General features: G+C 45.0%; 1 protein-coding gene across 2 annotated transcripts in view; it reads left to right on the top strand.

Annotated features, from left to right (window-relative positions):
* Positions 1 to 20,791, top strand: part of DAPP1 (dual adaptor of phosphotyrosine and 3-phosphoinositides 1) — an 85,992-nt gene that overhangs the window by 48,606 nt on the left and 16,595 nt on the right. For both annotated transcript variants that reach the window (XM_029597228.1, XM_029597235.1), the window contains exons 4-7: positions 10,241 to 10,371; positions 11,842 to 11,889; positions 16,137 to 16,199; positions 17,962 to 18,047. In XM_029597228.1, the coding sequence (XP_029453088.1) occupies positions 10,241 to 10,371; positions 11,842 to 11,889; positions 16,137 to 16,199; positions 17,962 to 18,047 (328 nt within the window). The remainder of the gene's footprint in view (positions 1 to 10,240; positions 10,372 to 11,841; positions 11,890 to 16,136; positions 16,200 to 17,961; positions 18,048 to 20,791) is intronic.

Here is a 20,791-nt window from a genome sequence, read left to right as displayed (position 1 = left end):
ATATCCACAATGAATAGGCATGAGATACATTTTCATACAATGGAGGCAGTACCTGCTTATCTGTCTCATGCATACTCATTGTGGATGTCCTGAAAACCTGACTGGGCGGATATAGTCCGAGCCTGGGTTGAGAACCTCTGGCTTAGCAGATGGTTGCCAATATTGTATGTTAGTTAGTCTGAAAGCACTTGCATTTTCTTAATTTGTTCAAATTCTTTTATTAAAAAATTGGTATTTTGATTAGAAATTCCTGCAGCAGCTGAAGAGGGGCTCGGCATGTATCACTCTAATTTTAGACATGTCATATTGTAAATCACCGTTTGTTTGAACACTGTCCCACGCAGCTTAGACTGAATGTCATCAGGAAGCATGTGTTCCTCCCACGCACCACACAGCAGATTCAATTAGAGAAGTTAGCTCTTTTAACTCTTCCCTCCTCCTTTTCCCTCTCCCAACCCCATGCAAAGCAGCGTGGTGCAAATCCTGATTCTAAGAGTAATGGGGTAGATTTTAAAACGTTACATGCGCGCATCCATGTGTGCGTGCTACCCAGCATGCACACATGGACGTGCGATTTTATAACATGTGCGCAATGGCATCGGGGCCTTCCCCAGTTCCCTCCCAGTCCGCTCCAATTAAGCAGCGGACTGGGAGGGAACTTCCCAACCGCCTAGCCTACCCTCCCTTCCCCTTTTCCCTTCCCCTATCCTGCCCTCCCCCAATCCCTATCCTAAATACCCCCAATTTTATTATCTTACTGTTTGCTCCTGCTTCTGAGCAGGAGCAAGTTGCACGCACCGGCAACCTGCCGGTGCACGATGCCCCGGCACAGCGGCAAATGGCCGTTGTGCGGGCGCCTCTAGCCACCTCCCCGGACTGCCCCTTTGGTTAGCCCCAGGACTTACACGCGTCCCGGGGGTTTACGTGTGTAAGTTTTAAAATCCGGCCAATGTGTATATCTAAAAAAAGAATATTGGAAACCTGGCCAAAATAACTCTTTCTGCTTATGAACAAGAGAAGTTGCCATACTGGGCCAGACCCAGGCTCTGTCAAGCCCAGCATCATGTTTCCAACAACAGCTAATCCAGGATTCAAGTACCTGGCGCGCGCAGCCGCACGCATGTTATAAAATCCGGGGTCAGCGTGCGCAAGGGGGTGCACACTTGTGCACCTTGCGCGCGCCGAGCCCTAGGGGAGCCCTGATGGATTTCCCCGTTCCCTCCGAGGCCGCTCCGAAATCGGCCGCTCCGAAATTGGAGCGGCCTTAGAGGGAACTTTCCTTCCGCCACCCCACCTTCCCCTCACTTCCACTATCTAACCCGCCCCCCAGCCCTACCTAAATCCCCCCCCCCCACACCTTTATTTTGTTATTTACGCCTGCCTCTGGCAGACGTAACTTGTGCGCGCCAGCCAGCTGCCGGAGGCCTCGGTCCCGCCCCCGCCCCCGCCCCACCCCTTTCACAAAGCTCCGGGACATACGCGCGTCCCGGGTCTTGCGCGCGTCACTGGGCCTATGCAAAATAGGCTCGGCATGTAACCCTTTTAAAATCCGCCCCATAGCGCGTTCATAAACGTTATACAGGAGCTCAATACGAATCAGTCACATCCAGTTAGGTAGGCTACAATCCAGTAGAATAATGACTAAGCATTTTCCCCACAATGCAAAGCATAGGCAACACTGTTACAGTATAGGAAATCACCTGCTCTGTTCCGCAATGTATTTGCAATATGGATCCCAGATTGCATTGTACTTAAATTGCTCATGCCTCTGTGTATATCTAAGCCTTTCTATATCTGCAGTATTCCACACCTGCTCCTGCCAGTGCCCTGTACATGGATTTCGCTTCCAAAAGGTTGCAGTGGTAAAGCGTGCTGCCAGCAGCAGGTGAGTGTCCAAACGCCTGAACTTTCGAGGCACCAAAGATCCCTCCCACTGCCCTAAGAGGCGAGTAATAAGCACAAGATAAATTGGCAGGCAAATTATATCTGCAGTTTCTTCTGCTCCAAAACCGCCTGATCCCCACACAATGCCAGCACACGTGTAGATAGGAGCTCCTTTCCCCACACCCTGTCTAACATATTGGGCTATACGTAGAGAACATCCTAGAGCAGGGGTGGGCAATTCCGGTCCTCGAGGGCTGCAAACCGGTCGGGTTTTCAGGATATCCCTAATGAATATGCATGAAAACGATTTACATACGACTGAGGCAGAGTGCATGCAAATCTCTCTCGTGCATATTCATTAGAGATATCCTGAAAACCCGACCGGTTTGCAGCCCTCGAGGACCGGAATTGCCCACCCCTGACCTAGAGTGATACACAGAGGCGTTCTGTAAGATCGATGAAGTATCTAACCATCAACTCTACATGGTGTTGGCACTTGGAGCTGAGGTGTGCATTTAGCCATATAGTTTTCCACATTTGCGCAGTAGGTGAAACTCCCAAATCCTCATTCCTCTGGTATATCAGTCCCAAAGGCATCTCAGCACCAAACTTCCATTGTAATATTCCCCAGTAAACCAACGTGGTGCCTTTTACAGACGCCTCTGGATTGTGTTAATTTATTTTTATATTCTTCTTTTACTGATTAATAAAAGCGGCAAATGGGAATATGATTTGTTATGGGGTTTTTTTTTTATTCCTTTTTCCAACTTTGTAGAAAAAATTGTTTTCGGAGGTGTGGATGGAGATGATAAATGTTTGTGGTCACTCCAGTTCTGTGAGACCAAGTGGAAAATGTCTCTTCCAGCCCCATGCACTTTTTGTGTTGCTGATTTATTGTGGTCTCTTTCCACATGAACGCAGGAAAAAACAAGACTCTCAAAGTGACACCTCATCAACGTTTTAAGTTCATATAAAAATGCCAGAGTGCCCTCCCCCAACCATTGTCTCCTTTCCCTGAGACACTTGGCCATGGTAACAAAAGCTGAGAAGATTTTAACATCCGCAGGTCTGCTTGTCTTCGTTTTTTGAGCATGCTGCTGTCTGATTCCACTTCTGTTTCAACTGACAATCTTACGCAAAACGTGTGATGCTTTAGCCTGAGTAGAAAACATAAATATAACCAAAAGAATGGCTCCTTAGGGGCAGATTTTCAAAGCCCTACGCGCGCCGGGCCTATTTTCAAAAGGCCCGGCGGCGCACATAAAGTCCCGGGGCTTGAAAAAATGAGTGGTCCGGGGCAGGGCGGGGGCATGGCCAGAGGCCTCTCCATGGCCACTGGGCCAGGGGATTGCGCGCCGGCATTTGGCCGGAGTGTGCAAGTTACGCCTCTGGCAGGCGTAACTTGTGAAATAAAGGTACGGGGGGCGGGGGGGGGTTCGGGCTGGGGGGCAGGACAGGTAGGGGAAGGGAGAGGAAGGTGGGGGGGAAGGAACGGGGAAAGCCAGCTGGTCTGCCCGAGGGCTCGGCGCGTGCAAGGTGCACTAGTGCGCACCCCATTGCGCATGCCGATCCCTGATTTAATAACATGTGTGCGGGTGCGCGCGCATTTTATAAAATTGGGCGTACATTTGTACGTGCCACGCGCATATCTTTTAAAATCTGCCCCTTAGCTTTTACTGAAACCCAGCGCTCTCTAATTTTTTATAGTTCTGCTAATCAGGAGTGATTCCCATGAGCATATTTCCCAGATTTTGGCTAGCCTTCACTGGTTACCGGTTAAGGCAAGAACTGAGTTTAAGGTTTTGATTATTATGTTTAAACTCATTTGGGGACTTAGGCCAGCTTATTTAAGATATAGAATTCATTGGGTGGGATGGCATCATTTGGCTTTCAAGCGCCAAAGAAAGAAAACAAAGAAAAGGAACTCCTGTGCTGCGAGGAATGGTCCTGACCCTGGGCCGAGGCCCAAGCATTGGGACCTAGCCCCCGAGCCAGATCGTGGCTTTGGGCCTGGGTTCAGGCTGAGGTCCCGGCATTGGAACCTGGCCTCTGGGTCGTGTTGCAGCATCAGGCCTGGGCCTGGAACTAGGCCAAGGCTTCGGTATAGGATCCTGTGTCAGACCTGGGCTCCAGCCAAGGGCCCAGGCGTTAGGACCTGGTCTCCATACTGGGTCATGGCATCGGGCCTGAGCTCGGGCCCTGGCCTAGGCCCAGGCCCAGGCATTGGGACCCTGCCTCCAGGTTGCGACCCAGTGTTGGGCCTGGGCATGGGCCGAGGCCCAGGAGTTGGGCCTGGGCCTGGTCCGTGAAGCTGGATCCCCAGAACAGGTAAGTTTTTAATATTTTTGAGGTTTCAGTCAAGGCCCCAGTATTAGGCCTGGGCCTCAGCCGAGACACTTGCATCGTGCTTGGTCCTAGGCTGCGGTTCGTGCATTGGGCTGTGGCTTAGGCATAGGTCGAGGCCCCGGTATCATGCTATGGCCTAAGCTGAGGCCCTTGCTTTGGGTCTTGGTATGTATTCCTTAGCTGAGGTCCCAGCTTCGGGCCTGGGCCGAGGCCCAATGGATCAATTTTGTTTTCAAAACAAAATGTGAAAACCTACAAAGTTTCATCGGATTTTCAATTGTTTCGCTTTGAAAAATGAAATGAAACAAAATAGGAAATTATGTCTAATTTCTCCCGATTGCCCTTTCTTAAGAATTCACGACCGTATGCCCACTCCAGCTTTACAATTCTCAGGCTGAGATATTGCTGCATGTACTCTTTCCAAGAGATGTACTTTTAGCCATCCCTAGGAAACAATTTTTTTGTAGGGCAGTGCCCTTCCTTTGGAAGAAGTTGCCTCATCATTGTAGGCAATTAAGTATGGTAATTTGCTGCCTTTTAGATGCCAGTTAAAAGCATGGTTGTTTGGGTTCTAGACCAGTGGCAAGTCAGGCTCTGTTTGGTTGAGAAGGCTGTTTTTAGATAGTGAGGCTCCAGGTCTTGATAGGTTGAGCTGAGATATTGAGGGAGGCTGGGACCTAATGAGCCTCATGTGAGTTAGGGTGGGACGCCGATTAGTCCCTTGTTAGAGAGTGTCCCTTGCTGGGGGAAGGGAGGGATTGTTGAGGTGTATGAGGTGCTTGTGATTTTTTGTAGTATGTATTGTTCTGTTGTATGAATATTGTTTGTAGTGTAATTTTTTTTTTTATTTATTTTGTACCTTGTTTTGGGTGCTTTTTATGAAAGTATGAGTAATTAAACAAATACCTGATATGAAATCTGAATGTCCTTTTCTATCCTCCAGCCGTGTTGGGGAGCAGTCACGAGAAAAATGCCCCCCCCCCCCCACCTTGCATCCCCTTTACTTCTCACTCCCTTTTTGCCTTCATTTTGACCACCTTGAATAGTTCTGTTTCCCAATGGAAAGTCTCTTGACTATTTTCTGTCCTTAAAATGTTCAGGGGCTGGCCTCATGGGTCAGATACCGCACTGGGTTGCCGCCACGTAAAGGGACCTCAGTTTGCTTACCAGCTCAGATCTTGGGGATCGAGGATGCTGCAGAGGTCGCGCTCATAGCTGCTGGGAGGAAGGAATCATAGCGATTACACAGTGGTGGCAGCCGGTAGCTGGATTTGGGGGCCAGTGGTTGCGGTGATTCAGAAGGAGCCCTGATGCATGGCCCCGGCCAAGCACTGTTGCTGTAATGACTGAGCCAAATGAGCTGGGAGGGGATATAAAATGGGGGTAAAAAAAAATATATCCCTGGGTGGTTGTGAATGAAGGCTCATGGCATCCGATCCCAATCCTGATTTCCCACCGAGCTGAAAACCCAAAGGAGCAGGAGGAAACTGTGAGTCAAGAAACCCAAACCTCAGAACATTCAGGAGCCATTTCTACAAGAGAGTTCTCAATACCTCTTGGAAGTTAATGCCCCTGAGATGTGTTTAATGATCAGCTTGTCCCCTGAAATATTAATTTTATGTTTCCTTTTCAAGCTTCCATTAAAGCTAAACCATTGACACCGGGAAAGGGTTCGGAAAAGGCGCCGCTCCAGAACTGACCCGATGAATTTCATTCTCTACAGACAAAACACTATTGCAACCTGTAGCCGGATTCGCCCACTGCTTGCAGGCTCACTGTCACAATATTTAATACTCGGCATTGTTTTGGGTCTCACAGCAGGCATCGTCCTTTCACCAAATAGCCATACAAGTTCTGACCTCAGAACCAACGTGCGCTCTTACTCGGGCCTCCCGATCACCTCTTTAAAAATGCTTTCCTTATTTTATCACAGCTCAAAGTTAAAAGCAATGCTTGAAATGGGAACACGGACAACTGGCTTGAGCCCCGAGAGACCAATGAAGCCAGATCCTGACATTTCCTGCATCCTGCACTTCCTCCTCCGGGAGCTGTCCCGCTGCCTCCTTTGATCTCACATGCTGACCTTGGCAGGAGAAAGTCTTTGCTAGTTGTGTAATTGATAGCCTAAAGGTTAAGCATGGTGGCAGGATACAGTGACTGTATCCTGGTCGTCGTCCCCCCCCACCCTTACCCCTTCCACCCCAAAAAGGAAGTTCATGACCCAGAGCTAATAAAATGTGATATGAGCTAGTAAAACTTCTGCACTTAAAATAATTATGTGTGTGTATATATATATATATATATATATATATATATACTGTAAATGTGAGAGAAACAAGTGAAATGTTCATAAATCTATTTACAACATATCCCCACTCCACTTAAGCACCCAACTACGTTTTCACTCTTCAACTAGACCTATCAGAGGAGCTTATAAAGGCACACTCTATGTTCCTTCAACGATATCCTTACATCAGAAACGTACCATTTCTTTAGCAGGACCCGTCCAATGGAACATGCTCCCGCCAGACATCCGCCTTGAGATCTGCTTCGCGTCCTTCAAAAAGAAAATTAAAACCTGGCTGTTTAGCCAAGCTTTTCCAGAACTTTGATTATTTTTTACCTCCAGCTATCAAGATTTTCTCACCATCGCAATCCCTTTTGCAGATCACATTTATCTTAGACAATTACGCCTTATTTTATGATTTGATTTCTCAGAGACTTTACAACTTTATCAGTGTTATTATTCGAATCTGTTTTCCATGTTTTCCAAGTTCTATAACCTTGTTATATGTACCGCCTCTTGGCATAATTTTTATGTTTCAATGTAAACCGATGTGATCTGTGTTTTAATACAGGAACACCGGTATATAAAAATCTAAAAATAAATAAATAAATAAATGTAACTCTTCCAAAATGGATGATATCCGATCCCCGCCACAACCTCCGTACTGTAAAACAGCAGATATGAGTTGTAACAATATTTTTAACATAAGAAATGTTACTGGGTTAGAACAAAGGTCCATCGAGTCCAGCATCCTATGTCTGACACTGGGCAATCCAGGTCACAAGTACCTGACAGGATCCCAAACAACAGATCTACTGTATTCCTTCTGGCTTATAACCAGGAATAAGCAGTGACTATCCCATGTCTAAATGGCTAATAATCATTTATGGATTTTTCCTCCTGAGATTTCTCTAAACCTCTTTTTAAAACTCAGCTTTGCTAACTGCTTTCACCACATCCTGTGGCAGAAAATCCCACAGTTTAATTGTGTGCTGGGTGAAAAAATACTTTCTCTGATTTTGGTTTAAATGTGCTACTTTTTAGCTTCATAGATTACTGTCCCCTAGTCCTAGTACTATTGGAAAGAATAAATAACCATTCCCTGTTTACCCATTCCGTCCCGCTCATGACTTTATAGATTTCTCTCATATCTCCCCTCAGTCGTCTCTTCTCCAGGCTGAAGAGCTCTAACCTGTTTAGCTGTTCCTCATAGGAGCGCCATTCCATGCTGTTTATCATTTTGGTCGCCCTTCTCTGTAACTTCTCTAGTTCCATTATAGCTTTTTTTATGATGGGGTGATCATAACTGCGCATAATACTCAATGTGCAGTTGTATTATGGATCTATACAGATGCATTATGTTCCTTCTGTTTTAGTTTTCATTCATTACCTAATTCCTAACAATCTATTTTCTTTGTTGACCCCCGTGCAGAGCTGAAGATTTCAAAGTATTGTCCACAATGATTCCAAGATCCTTTTCCCAAGTAGTGATGCCAATGCAGAACCCAACATCGTATAGCTATAGTTTGGATTTTTCTTCCCTATATGCATCACTTTGCACTTGTCCACATTAAATTTCATCTGTCATTTAGACGCCCAAATCCTTCAGTCTTTTACAAGATCCTCTTGTAATACATCACAATTGGCTTTTGATCTAATAACTGAATAATTTTGTATCACATATGAATTTAATCATCTCATTCTTTGCTTCATTTTCCAGATCATTTATAAATACATTAAAAAGCACTGGTCCCAGAACAGGTCCCTGGAGCACACTACTACTATTTACCTTTCTTTTTTTTTTTTATTAATTATATACAAAGACAATGCATTGCACACAGAAAAGATACAAAGAATGTACTACATTGACAGTAAAGAAAAAAAACCATTATTGAAAAAAAAGAAAAGAAAGATATATCATATTCTAACATCTCCATAAAGAAAAACAATTGAAGAGAGAACCCAGTATTTATAGGAGAATACAAGACATAATCCACAAAGCAATTGACTTAACGTGTTACAAAGTACTCAAAATAATAGGTCTATATATATTTATAGCTTCCTACTAAGGGCCATCAGGAGATATTGGCACACTTCTGGATTCTAAGAAGGACCTTAGTTGATCAGGAAGTTAAAAAAACAAAGCAGATATCTCGATCCTTAACAATATACCTACAAGGATAGCATAAATCAAAGGAATAACCCATAGAAGTAACTTTGGAGCTTAAGGCAATAAAACTTTTCCGCCGCTCCTGCGTAGACCAAGCAAAGTCAGGAAATATACGAATCATCGGACCCAGAAAAGTAGAAGAAACATGCCTAAAAAATATGCTCATTACCTCATTAACATCTTGCTCATAAATAAAGGAAACTAACAAAATAGAGCACTCAGCCACCTCAATCCCAGAACTTTCTAGAAGTTCTGACAAATTATCAGCAACACTAAAGGAAACGTGTTGGGGATTCTGGCCACTCCCTCCGCAATTTGAAGGAAAAAAACCAGCTTTATTAACGGAAGGAATTTTCCCAGAATCAAACTGCAATATGTCTATAAAGTATTTATTAAGTGTGGTAAGTGGTGACTCTCCAAATAGTTTGGGAAAATTGAGAAATAATAGATTAAGGTGCCTGGCTTGATTTCCAAATATTCCACATGTTGGGACAGAATATTTGAGTCCTTAACAACTGCCGCATTAAAGATTTGTAAGTCCTTGATCTTATTTTCGGCATTAGCCAGCTTTCCCTGAATGTCCACAAATTGGGAGTCACATTCAGTCTTCGAAGACAAAGAAGTTAAAAGGTCAATTTTATTGTTGGAGTCCTTAAGGGATCTACCAAGGCCTTCTAAAAGAGTCCAGTTGTTGTCCAAAGTTACCACTGATGGCTTGCTGGACTCACCAGAGAAAGGCTGTGAAATCAGTGCTGAATTGCCCATCGATCCCTGTAAACTTGATGACAGAGCCAGCATCGGTAAGGGAGACGGGTGGACCACAAAACTCTCCCTCCCGGCTTCACCAGACAGTGTTGATGGGAGAAACTGCTCCGGTGCCACTCCATCTAGGGGCCCCACCGACGGAGGAAGTGCCAAGACATCATTGTGTGCCTCAGAAGGAGGTGGATTGGCTGATTTCTCCGCGGGAAGAAGCCGAAGGTCCCCGGGACTGAGCGATACTTCTCCTGGTGAGTCAGGTGCTCCCTCACCCGTTCTCTCAAAGGAGCCTTCAGTTTCAACCAGTGCTGGTCCAGCAGGCATATAAAATGGAATAAGCTGCTGCCCAGGAAGGGGGCTATTGGGGGGCGGGGGGAATACCCGAACCTTCCCTTTGCATTTTAGAAGGCATTATTAAGGTAAGAAAGAGGAAAAGCAGTTCCCGCTATTTACCTTTCTTCATTGAGAGAAATGACTATTCAGTCGTTTTTTTTTTGTTTCCTATCCTTTAGCCAATTACTAATCCACAACAGGACATTGCCTCCTATCCTGTGACTTTGATAGTGCTTTCCTGTGCTTTTTTTAATGGAAAATATTACATTTTACTGGCATTTACATTGTTGAGCATTAACATTGGTTTGTGTTACATTAATATAGGCCGTGCAGGCAAACATGTCTAATATTATGACAATATTTTCTAAGATTATTTTGTACCACGTGGATGAAAATAAGACATTTTAAAATAAATTCCCCAAGAAACTACGTTTTTCCAGTGTCGGGATTATGTTTTCCAGGGACTCTTATTGTGCTGAAGCATCCCTATCCTCGAACAGTAGAGGAGCCATCTATCTACGAATCAGTCCGTGTTCACACAGCCATGCAGACGGGGCGGACGGAGAGTGACCTCATCCCTACCGCTCCCTCGGTGAGTCACTGTTCCCCTGCAGTTGCCATAAACTAGTCAAAGAGAGCTGTGAGACAGTTTTTTTGGAATTCTAGACATAAATGGTAGGTCGTCTACATATGTGTCAACAAGTCCAGATTTAGGCCTTAGGTAATGTAGGCAGCTGCCTCCAGCACCACATTTTTAGAGGTGACGGAGTGTGGTTGCCGCCAATGCAGGCTTAAATCCAGGCCTACTGCCTCTTGTGATATATCCCCCCCTTACCTCCATGCCGTGGTTGCGGGCCCTGTGACACCCCACCTCCTCCCCTTACATGACACAGGGCAGGTGAGCGTGCAAGGGTTACAGGAGGCCCAGAGCTGAATTTCATGGATCTGCTTGCTGCTGCTTCTGTTGTGGGACCCACAGCTGCAGTATAGAGGTGGGGGTGAGGAATTGCTCCTGAGGGGGAGGGGAGAAGTATTGGGCAGTAGATACGGACAAACCTCTCCCCCCATTGCTTATAGGTGATTTTAAATCCGGCCTCATGTATCAATGATTGCCACTTCGGGGGAGGCACCGCCAGTAAACGCATAGATACTCTGCTGTGTGAAATGTCGGCACAATGAATAGTCTAGAAAACCTGAAATGAGAAGTTGTTTCATTAATGAGAAAACCAACGTTTTTTCCCGAGGACTGAAATCAGATAATATACAACTTTGTTTGCAGTTCTTTACATGATAATAGGGCGTGTTGCAAATAAATTTCTATCCGTGCACCAAAGTGCTCAGGTCATAAAACTAATTTGATTTAACCATTGCTTTTCTTATAGCCCGGCCTGAAATATCTCATTCCATTTCATAGTTTATAAAGCAAGCATGGGTACCCGGTCATGTATCCCTTAAAAGGAAACATTTGAAAAAAGGTGATCCATGATTTCCCGAGGGTGGATCAGGGGAGGGGTTTGCATTTGTACCTATGCATTTGAAACTTCAAACGCATGCTTGCATATTTTCCCAAAAATGTTTTGCACGCATAAAGCAGCTGCAATTGTATGTGGTAAATTTGGTGATATAATTTTCAAAATATTTACCACATTTTGATAAATCCAGGCCTTAGTTTGTTACATTTACTTGCATAACTCCTTTGAAAATTCACCTATTAATGTCTTTGGACCATGTTTACTAAGCATTTCTCCCATAGACATACCATGGGATCGAACTGTTAATAAGCAGGCCCCTTCATCTGAAAATGTTCATGTGAGGAGTAGTCCCTTCTATAGCTCACGCTGTGAGACATTAGTGTGTTGTGACATTCCTGGCCCTCATGGGCTGCAAAGAAGCTCTGATTTTCAGGATATTCACTAAAAAAATATTCATGAGATTATATTTGCACATGTGTGGCCAGAGAACCACTTAATTAGCCAGTTAAGGTCATAGGAAAAGGGAGGAAAGAGGGGATCCTGTATTTGGGGACATTGACTGCCATCTCCCTTCTCTCATTTCTTTACAGTTGGGCACAAAGGAAGGATATCTTACAAAGCAAGGAGGCCTCGTAAAGGTATGGAAGAACTAGGGCTCTTTCTCTGCTGAGACATTAATAACTAATGCTTGTTTGGATAAATACATTGTTATTTTGAGTGCTCGGGCCTGATACTCTGTGTGTTACTTATATAACTTTGGGAGCCTTTTTTTTTTAACAGATGCAACATTTTGGTTTTTTTCCACCGATTTTTATTTCAAACATTTCTGATCTGCTTGTCCTAAAAATATGGCTAACAAATAAATAAATATAGAATATCACAAATAAACAAAGGCATCAAATATAAAACCAAACTAGACAAGGCCAAATACAGCAATGTAAAACACTGTCCTTAAACACACACCCCCCCCCCCCCCACCAGGAGGAAAAGTGACGAGACCCTCGGTGCTCCCCCCACCCCTTTTCTGTTTTGAACTTTCTCTGCTAACTCACTGTGCGAAAGACCTGGACACAGTGGGAGAAATCCTGGTTTAAGCCCAGCAGCTGTTCTCATGGGATATATTGGTTTGATAAGAGCTAGCCTGTGGTTTGCGGCATTGCTAGCTCTTCCTGTAAATGCCTGCGTGTTTGGGGGGAGGGAGCCTCCGCCACAGTGACATGTGACAGCACACAGAGTTGGGGCGGGGGGGAAGGGGAGAGGACTGTGGAAGAGAAGTCTCTTTAAGTATGATCTTCTTTCCCTTTGACTTATTGTGAAAGTCTTGGGCTCTCTTCTTTACTCTTCACCTTAGCCAGGACGGTGGAACAGTCTGCCTTCTCCTCATACCTGAGGCTTCTTTGGGATACTTAGTTAAAACTAATATGAATGGATGTTGCAGCTGTAACATTTGTGTGTGACCACCAGAATGCATATAGTGGCCAGGGCTGGATTTACAGCTGTGTTGCTCTTTAGGCAGTGAGGGGAGTCCTCTCTCTTCTGCTGCTGCATCCTCCTCCCCGAAGCCTCTCTGCTTTGCCTTTCCCCCTGGGCTTTCTCCCTCTGGCTGCTTGCTCGCCTCTCCTCACCCCTTGCTGCATCACAGATGAAAGAAGTAATTTAGTGTGGGGCCTGCGAGCTGGTGCATGTTCGCAGGCCCTGGACTGGCCACGCGCTTCTCATGGCTTTCCCTGCTAATGGGAAACCCTTGTGAAAGGGACGGGATGTGGCCGATGCAGGATCTGCGACTGATCACTGGCTCATATGCCCCCCCCATGTTGAATGTCTTCTATCGTCAGGCTCTCATAAAGTGGCAGTTACCACGGTTCTTTATTTTCACCCTATCCACTAACATGAGTCATGGGTGGGGTGGTGCGTGGGTGGCACCCTCCAAGTCTAACCCTGCTGCTTCCGGAGGAGGGCAAAGACTGGCTGGGCAGAGTGCGGGACAGAGGGGAAGCAGCAGTGGTGTGGCACCCTTAGGCACAGGCCTGCTATGTCTAATAGCAAAAATACAGTCCTGATCCCTCATCTTCCATCCCTCCTCTCTCCATCTCCTAATGCCCTTTCCTGGTACTGTGCTGCCTTCTGGTGAAAAGGCCTCATTTTACAATAGGTATCCCCCATAAACAAAGCTATTTTCAAGAGCATTTTAGTTTAACGGCAGATTTGAGTGGACACATTTCTGTGCGGTAGAAATAATAACACATGGTTACCCCTTATTCGCGTGTAATTACTGCATGTGCATTTGTTTGAAAATTATCCTCCCTATGATTTATCACCGTCCCACCTAATATCTGTAATAAAACAAATATGTGGTGATCATAACATCAAATGGCCTTGTTGGACGTGAAAAATATTGATTCTGAAATTCTTAGTATAATAGGCTTCTTGGTTTGATTACAATCTCTAGCAGAATGTAGATCAGTGTCACAAAATCACCGCATCTACTATTCCTCCGTTGGCAGTCTTTTCTCATAGAGAGGTCAAAGCTAAACTAGTTAGAATTTCATATCACAGCTAAGGAAGCCATTTATCTTACAAAAAGACAGCAGTGCTCTGCTTATATTGCAACCACCAGACCTGTGTATAAACAAGATTCTAATCTCTAGGAATGCAGCGTTGAGCTGCCGAGATACTTGAAAGTGTGAAAAATATCAGTCTTTTAGGCTTTCTGAATCTCCAAGGACTTATCCTTCTTTATGACTACATTATTTAAATTTACATCCAAGGAGAAAAGGTTAAATATCCAAAAAAAGGAATCATGACTACTGGAATTATCTGACTTCATAAGATTCACCAGCTATATTGACTACCAGTGACTGTCACGTGTAGGGGCCAAATTATTAGAGTGCGCTAGGATTATTATGTGCAGAAACTGTTTTTGCATGCATTAACACATGCGCTGATCATTAAGCACTCACATTGGCCATTTAAATGTTACCCCCTCTCCTGTGCAATCTCACAAAAACATTGTGCAATTGCGTATTTAAATATTGAGCATGCAAATAAAGATTTACCATGCACAAAACTATGTCCCTGTAATCACTAAAGTGAATGAGTTAATGCACACAAAATTGCACCACCTCATAGGGTCGTGTTGACATCTTGAGATTTTTTTCCTCCACCTCGGCTGGTTTCATTAACAGTTGAGTGATGCCTCTACAAAAAGCAATATAGCTCAGAAACTGTTTATTTACTGAGAGGGTGGTAGATGAATAGCCTAACGGCAGAGGTAGGTGACAGAATTTCAATATGCCTGGGTCAGACACACAGCAGTGGTAAAGAGAGGTGTGGGTAACAGATTGAAGAAATGAGGGCAGGGGCTTGAGGGTTTGCCCACTAGAGGGCTACAGAGAGGAGTATACAAGCCAATAAGACATTCCCAAGAAGGCTGGGGATAACGTGCACAGAGTGGCCATGGTTCAGCCATAACATCAGTGATGAGAGGGCGGCCAGCTGTTCGGAGAATAGCCTCATTACCTCGGTGGCTGTTTGGATTATTGCAGAACAAGGTGGTAAGACATGGAAGGGGGGCCTGGTGTTGGGTTAAGCAAGAGACATGAAAGAACCAAAGAGGAAGATGACAATTCCTGGAATGGTCCTCCCTCTAGAGGTAGTGGAAGTCAGCACTGTAAGGAAAATTAAATGTGCTTGGGACAGATAAAGATAGGAATAGGATTGGAGGATGGGTAAAAGATATGAAAGGGGGGTGGTGGAGCTAAGTTGATTTTAGTATAGGAATATTTTATATGATCATCTACCCAAAATGGGTAGAGAACCAGAGAGGAAGAATCTCAGTGTACTATGTACAGTGTTGCCGTTTTATGTGTTTATAAGTTTTACCGGAACCACTGAAAGGTCATTTGTCCCATTCTGGGCTAAAACCAGCAACCAGCAGGTCTAGAAGCAGTAACTCTACCAGTCATCCAAAATGAGGTGCTGCTACAGGCTAAATGATAGAAGCTCGGTTATCTTTCTGATTGTTAGAAGATGCTTCTTTAAAGAGGAAGGGGAGAAGTCACAAATTAACTATGGAGGCCCCTCCTCTCATATCATGGTCAAGCAATATGAGTTTTATTTATGCAATATCGGAATGACATTTTTTGTTTAATTAAAGGTGTTACGTTGACTTTCTTGATGCCTGCGGCCTTACTTGCTAAGGGGGTAATTTTCAAAAGGATTTACATGCATAAAACTGGGTTTTACATGTGTAAATGCACTTTACCCGTGTGAGTGGGCTTTTGAAAATTGCTACAATATACAGTATGACATTGAACTGCCCATGGGTTTTACGTGCAAGTACACTTTACGCGGGTAAGTGGTTTTTGAAATTTGCTACAATAGTAGTTACATTTACACACGTAACTCCTTTGAAAATTACCCCCTGAGGCAGGGCTTCCCAAACCTGTCCTGGGGACCGCCACAGCCAGTCAGGTTTTCAGAGCCAGGTTATGAACGAAATAAATTTGCATACCGTGGAGACTCAGTATCTGCAAACTTATCTCCTGCATATTCCTTGTGGATATCCTGAAAATCCGATTGGCTGTGGGGCGCCCAGGACAGGTTTGAGAAGGCCTCACCTAAGGCTTTTCTTCCATTCTTTGCCCGAGACAAAAGTTTTGTGAATCGGGACCATAGTGTTGCTGTTTGTCTCGTGTATCTGTGGGGATGTCTGGGGGATGTCTCATTTGGCCTGAGATGGTCTGTTGCAGGAGTTCCACTTCAGAGTAGATCTTAGTATCTTAGACAAAGAAGACAGTACAGATATTTGTGTAACGCTTTCAGATGTTTTATTTAGTGCATGTATATTATTCTTTTTTTTTTTTGTTTTTGTTTTGTCTTCCAGAACTGGAAATCAAGGTGGTTTACTTTACACCGGAATGAACTAAAATATTTTAAAGATCAGTTGGTGAGTCCCTAGCAGGCCTACAATCCCAAGCACACCCTTTTCTACAGCATATATATATTATGAATATATGTTCCTTTTCGTACAAGATCCAGACAGGGACGTGCAAGGACCCCATTTTACTGTCATGTATACGTAAGCCAAGTCAGCTCATAGCTCACCTTCTAAATGGCCCGTTATTCAAAGAACCTAATGGAGCTGACCCTATGGTTGGTAGTAGTGTTCTGTATGATGGCACACACGACCCGGGTTCATGTTTGCTATCACCTGGAGCCAGTGGTGCGCAGAGAGGTCAGGGAGACAACTAGGGCTTCATTCAGTGAGACATTTTGTTTCCTGAAAATAATTTAGCGAGGGGAATTTCTGAGAGCCTGCCTCTTCCAGCCCACCCAGGCACAATACTGGAAGAGGATCTTGGGGGGAAGGGGGGGTGCAGATTTCTTTCATCATCTCAGAGCTGCCGTGATCCCCATCTGGAAGGCGAAGCAGGGGATCCCACAGCTTCTTTGTGCTCCCCTCATCAGGCTGCGAGTAGCTGTCTCCTTCTCTTTGTCCAAGCTGAAAAACTGAACATGATGCAGACCCACTACCCCTCCATCAGCTTCAGCCTGAAAACCGGAGCTGTGTCCATCAGGGCTAGGGTTCTATCTAGCTGATAGTGCTTTGCCATCTGGATGGCACCAAGTGAAGTTTTTCAAAGGATGCACCCTGGGGCCTGCAGGAGCAGGACTGTATCTCAGGTAACTGGCAGCATACCATGGCAGTTAGAATAAAGTGAGCAGATAGCTTCGTATCACAGAGGGCAGGCTTAACCAACCTGACTTCATCCCACTGCATTCACAGACTTTTGGGCTTGCCGGTCTTAGACAGATTGGAGCTGTAAGTCCATAATTATGCTGAAGTAAAAAAGAAACAGGAACAGCATAGCCTGTTCTTTATGACATGGAGCCCTCTGGCCACTTTTCAGCTAGATCATAGACTCACAAGCATGAAGAACCTGATGCATTTCCCCTTTGTACCAAATGAAAATCACTTAAGCACCCTTCCCCCTCCCCAAATATACATCTAAAGCACGGGACCTGTAGCTATGTGAATTATCTTTGAGGCGCGATGATTTCATTATGAACATGCAAAGAAAAAACAAAACAAGATTTGGTGAACCTTTGCTTCAATTTTGCTGAAAATTTGCATCCTGATGAAAAGTATTCATCATAAAAGTAATGACAGACCCTGCACCCGTAATACAGTGCCGTAGCTCTTTGCCATTGGTTGAGGGGGGGAGGGGGCTCTCACATGCAGGGTTAAAGGTTCCTTTACATTATTCACATCTCATCAAATTAAAGTTTCCCGTTAAATATCATCAGGAACATCTTTTGTGACAGAACTGCAGTAGGTTTTGGTAGTCTTCCGCAAGGTGATAAACCTAGATTTTGCCCGTTCCTTTTCCTGCTTCCATCCCACTTATTGCTATACTTATTTTTCCGTGTGTCCATGCATAATTCTGCACCATCTTATTTTAGTGCCAAATGCCGTAAGGAACAAAGGAAAGAAACGAAGCTGGATAAAGCGGTCAGGCCCTACCTTACACTCACCTCTTATGGAAGGAGAGCTTTCTAATTACACTTTTCCACCTCTTCTGCTCCTTTTCTCTTTTCCCTTTTTTTTTTTTACCCATCTCCACGCTGACAGAATACTTCTATTACGCCAGGAGTCAAAAATATATATATGCAAGTGCTCACTTCAACACGCATATTTTATTTTCTAGACCCAGGAACCCATCCGGACCTTAGATTTGCGGGAATGCTCGGCAGTGCAGTTTGATTACTCGCAGGAACGAGTCAACTGCTTCTGGTAAGGTGTCTTTCTGCCTGGGTTTGGTGACGGCGCAGTACATGTAAGGGGCTCTCTCGGGAACATCAGGCTTGCTAATGTCCTCTCCCTGGCCAAAAGCGTTTCCACTTTCCCCAGCCTCATCTCCTTAAGAATTGCCCTACCCCAACCTATATCAAGGGGCGCCTACTGCCCCAGATGCAATAATGATTTTTGCCCCTTTTGTGTCAATGAGAAAATGCTGGGTGCCTCTGGTCCAGTATCTTTGCTCTCATCACATGTCCCTTGTGAAATGTTAGCATGTGTGGGAGGAGAATGTCCCCCGGGGGGGGGGGGGGGGGGGGTATCATTCTGGGACAGGTGCAGGACTATGGCAGACTTATTAGCTCTCCCTAGTTGGGAGAAAGAGGCTCTTCCTTTTCTGGCAAAAAGAGTGTTTATTTATTAATAGAAAACCATTTATAGCCTGCTTTATAATTCTCCCTCTTAAAATGTGCTTTCTTTCAGTGCATTTTAACTATGAGACTATGGTATACCCCTCTTGGTGCCCCAAATCATTCTTTTACATGCTTCCAAACATTGGCATGTACAATATATACCTTAGCTTGGCCCTCCATAGGTAATATACTTTGCCAGCCAGTGGTGGTGATTAGATGTGCTCTGTGTGACCGTCAGTAGCTTGAGTGGAGGATGAGTTAAAATTAAAAAAAAAAGTGATCTGCCAGATTTTTCTTCTGCCTTATACTAATTTGTATGTAAGAGTAAACACTATTCACATAACAAATTGTGACTTTTTTGAAAATGTAAATGATAGGATATGTGGGTGTTAATAATTGACCGCTCTGGTGTGCCTTGGGGGAAGGGATGATGTTTCTGCCTTGGCCACTGTGTGTGAATTTCAAAAGTTCTATCTGGAGCTAGGAAAGTCTCTGTCCACCTCTGATCAGACCTTAGTGTATAAATTGCATTGCATCCACTGGTCATTTGACTTTTGTCCCTATTTTCACAGTCTTCACATTGCATGCATTCAGTATTCATTACTTCCTCTGCACTGAGGCAGGCCAGTCCCCACAAGTGATTTATGCACCTCTACCAGCAGATGGAGACGGAGTACAAGCTGACGTGATGGATATATAATCCCACCCCAACATCAGCCCGCCAGTATTCTCCGTCTCCAGCAGATGCTGGAATGCATTTACCTACTGAGGATTGCCAGTGAAAAAAACAAACCAGAAAACAGAAAAGAAGACGAGAGGACTGGATAGCACCACTTGCCTGCTGAAGTGATACCTTTGGGTCCCTCCCTCAGTTGAGAGCCTTCAGTCTAGTAGCCTTTTTCTAGTGTGGACTTAAAAAAAAAAAAAAGCTGTTGCAGGCCAAGAGAGGCTCAGTGGTGATGGCTTCGCCCTCTCCCCCTGTAGCCGGAGACCCATTCTTGCCTTCAGCCCAGGAGGGCTGAGTTCAGGTAAAAAAAAAAAAGAAAAGAGTGAGGAAGTTCTTGTGAGGCTATCCTTCCTTCTTACCGGGTCCTTCTTCTCAGCATTGGTGTTTGGTGTCTCCCACTCACATCTCTGAGAAGTTAGTGAGATGTGGAAGCAGCGCAGGATCGGCAGGTTGAGCAGGCCTTTTGGGCTAAGACCCACTTCCAGGCTTCTTTTCTTGGGCAATGTGGTAGGCCTCGGCGATTCCTTTACGCCTTTTTGTATGTGTGACATTGGCACATGCGTGCGTGCCTTCTTGTGTCCTTAGATTTGCAACTCCTGTTGTGCGCGTACTTATGTGGCCTTTCGTTGTGCGTGCTTGAAGAGTGGCTGAGCGCTTATTGCATGCGCATCGTGTGCACAGTTAAGAACGTATTGTGCACGTAACTGTGCGCATATCTAAATTGTGCACCTGATCACATAGCTGACTGCTGAGGTGTCTTGAACAGATATCTTACTGCAGCGCGCATCGACTGGACATCTCCATGGCACCGGCATCAAAGATGTCTAATTGCTTAGCTATTTGCGCTACATGCCATATAAGGGCAATACAACTGAAGCTTAATGCGAGCCTGTGTCAACACTGCCTGGATACTAGAGGTGATTTGCCCCCTACTGATTGCAGATGCTGGGCCATCCCCTTGGTCTGAGCGGAGTGGGGCTGGAGGTGACACAACAAGGGTGTCCCCTTCTTCGGATGATCCACTGACAGAGACGTCTTTGGGAGAGACTCGATCACAGGACATTAGACTTGGGCCTGTGGGACTTGGTATGGACCCTTCCTCCTTTTCTTGGGGGAAGTTTTCTAGGGACTACAGACCTTTTTCTGCAGGGGCGTCCTTCAGAGATGGTAATGCCTCCTAAATCAGGAACACATGCTCGGGGCCCCCTTTTGTTCTCCTTCGCATGCAAATACTGCTGCGAAGCAATTCCTGGCGATGTTCGAGTTGATGTGGATCAAGATGATACTGATGATGATTTGGGTTGCTGCTTTCTTGAGGAAGGGGAAATTCCCCAGATTTAGAGACACATAAAACTCTTCTCCATTTCTTTCATAGGGATGAGTTGTCAGGTCTGATTTCTCAGACTCTGAAGGCGCTTGGGATGACTGGAACTGACTCTTCGAGTGTGGAAAAGAAGGCTCCCATATGGGTCACCCTACGCAAGGCTTCATGCTTCTTTCCCTTCCTGGATGTGATTCAAGAGTTGATTGAGCTTGAATGGAGAGCGCCAGAGGCAAGCTTTAAGGTGGACGCACCTTGGTGGATTTATATCCCTTGGATC

This window comes from Rhinatrema bivittatum, chromosome 1 (assembly GCF_901001135.1).
Source record: "Rhinatrema bivittatum chromosome 1, aRhiBiv1.1, whole genome shotgun sequence".
NCBI classification, from domain to species: Eukaryota; Metazoa; Chordata; class Amphibia; order Gymnophiona; family Rhinatrematidae; genus Rhinatrema; species Rhinatrema bivittatum.
The sequence above is the reverse complement of the archived record's forward strand: the minus strand, read 5'-3'. Positions and strand labels throughout refer to the sequence as shown.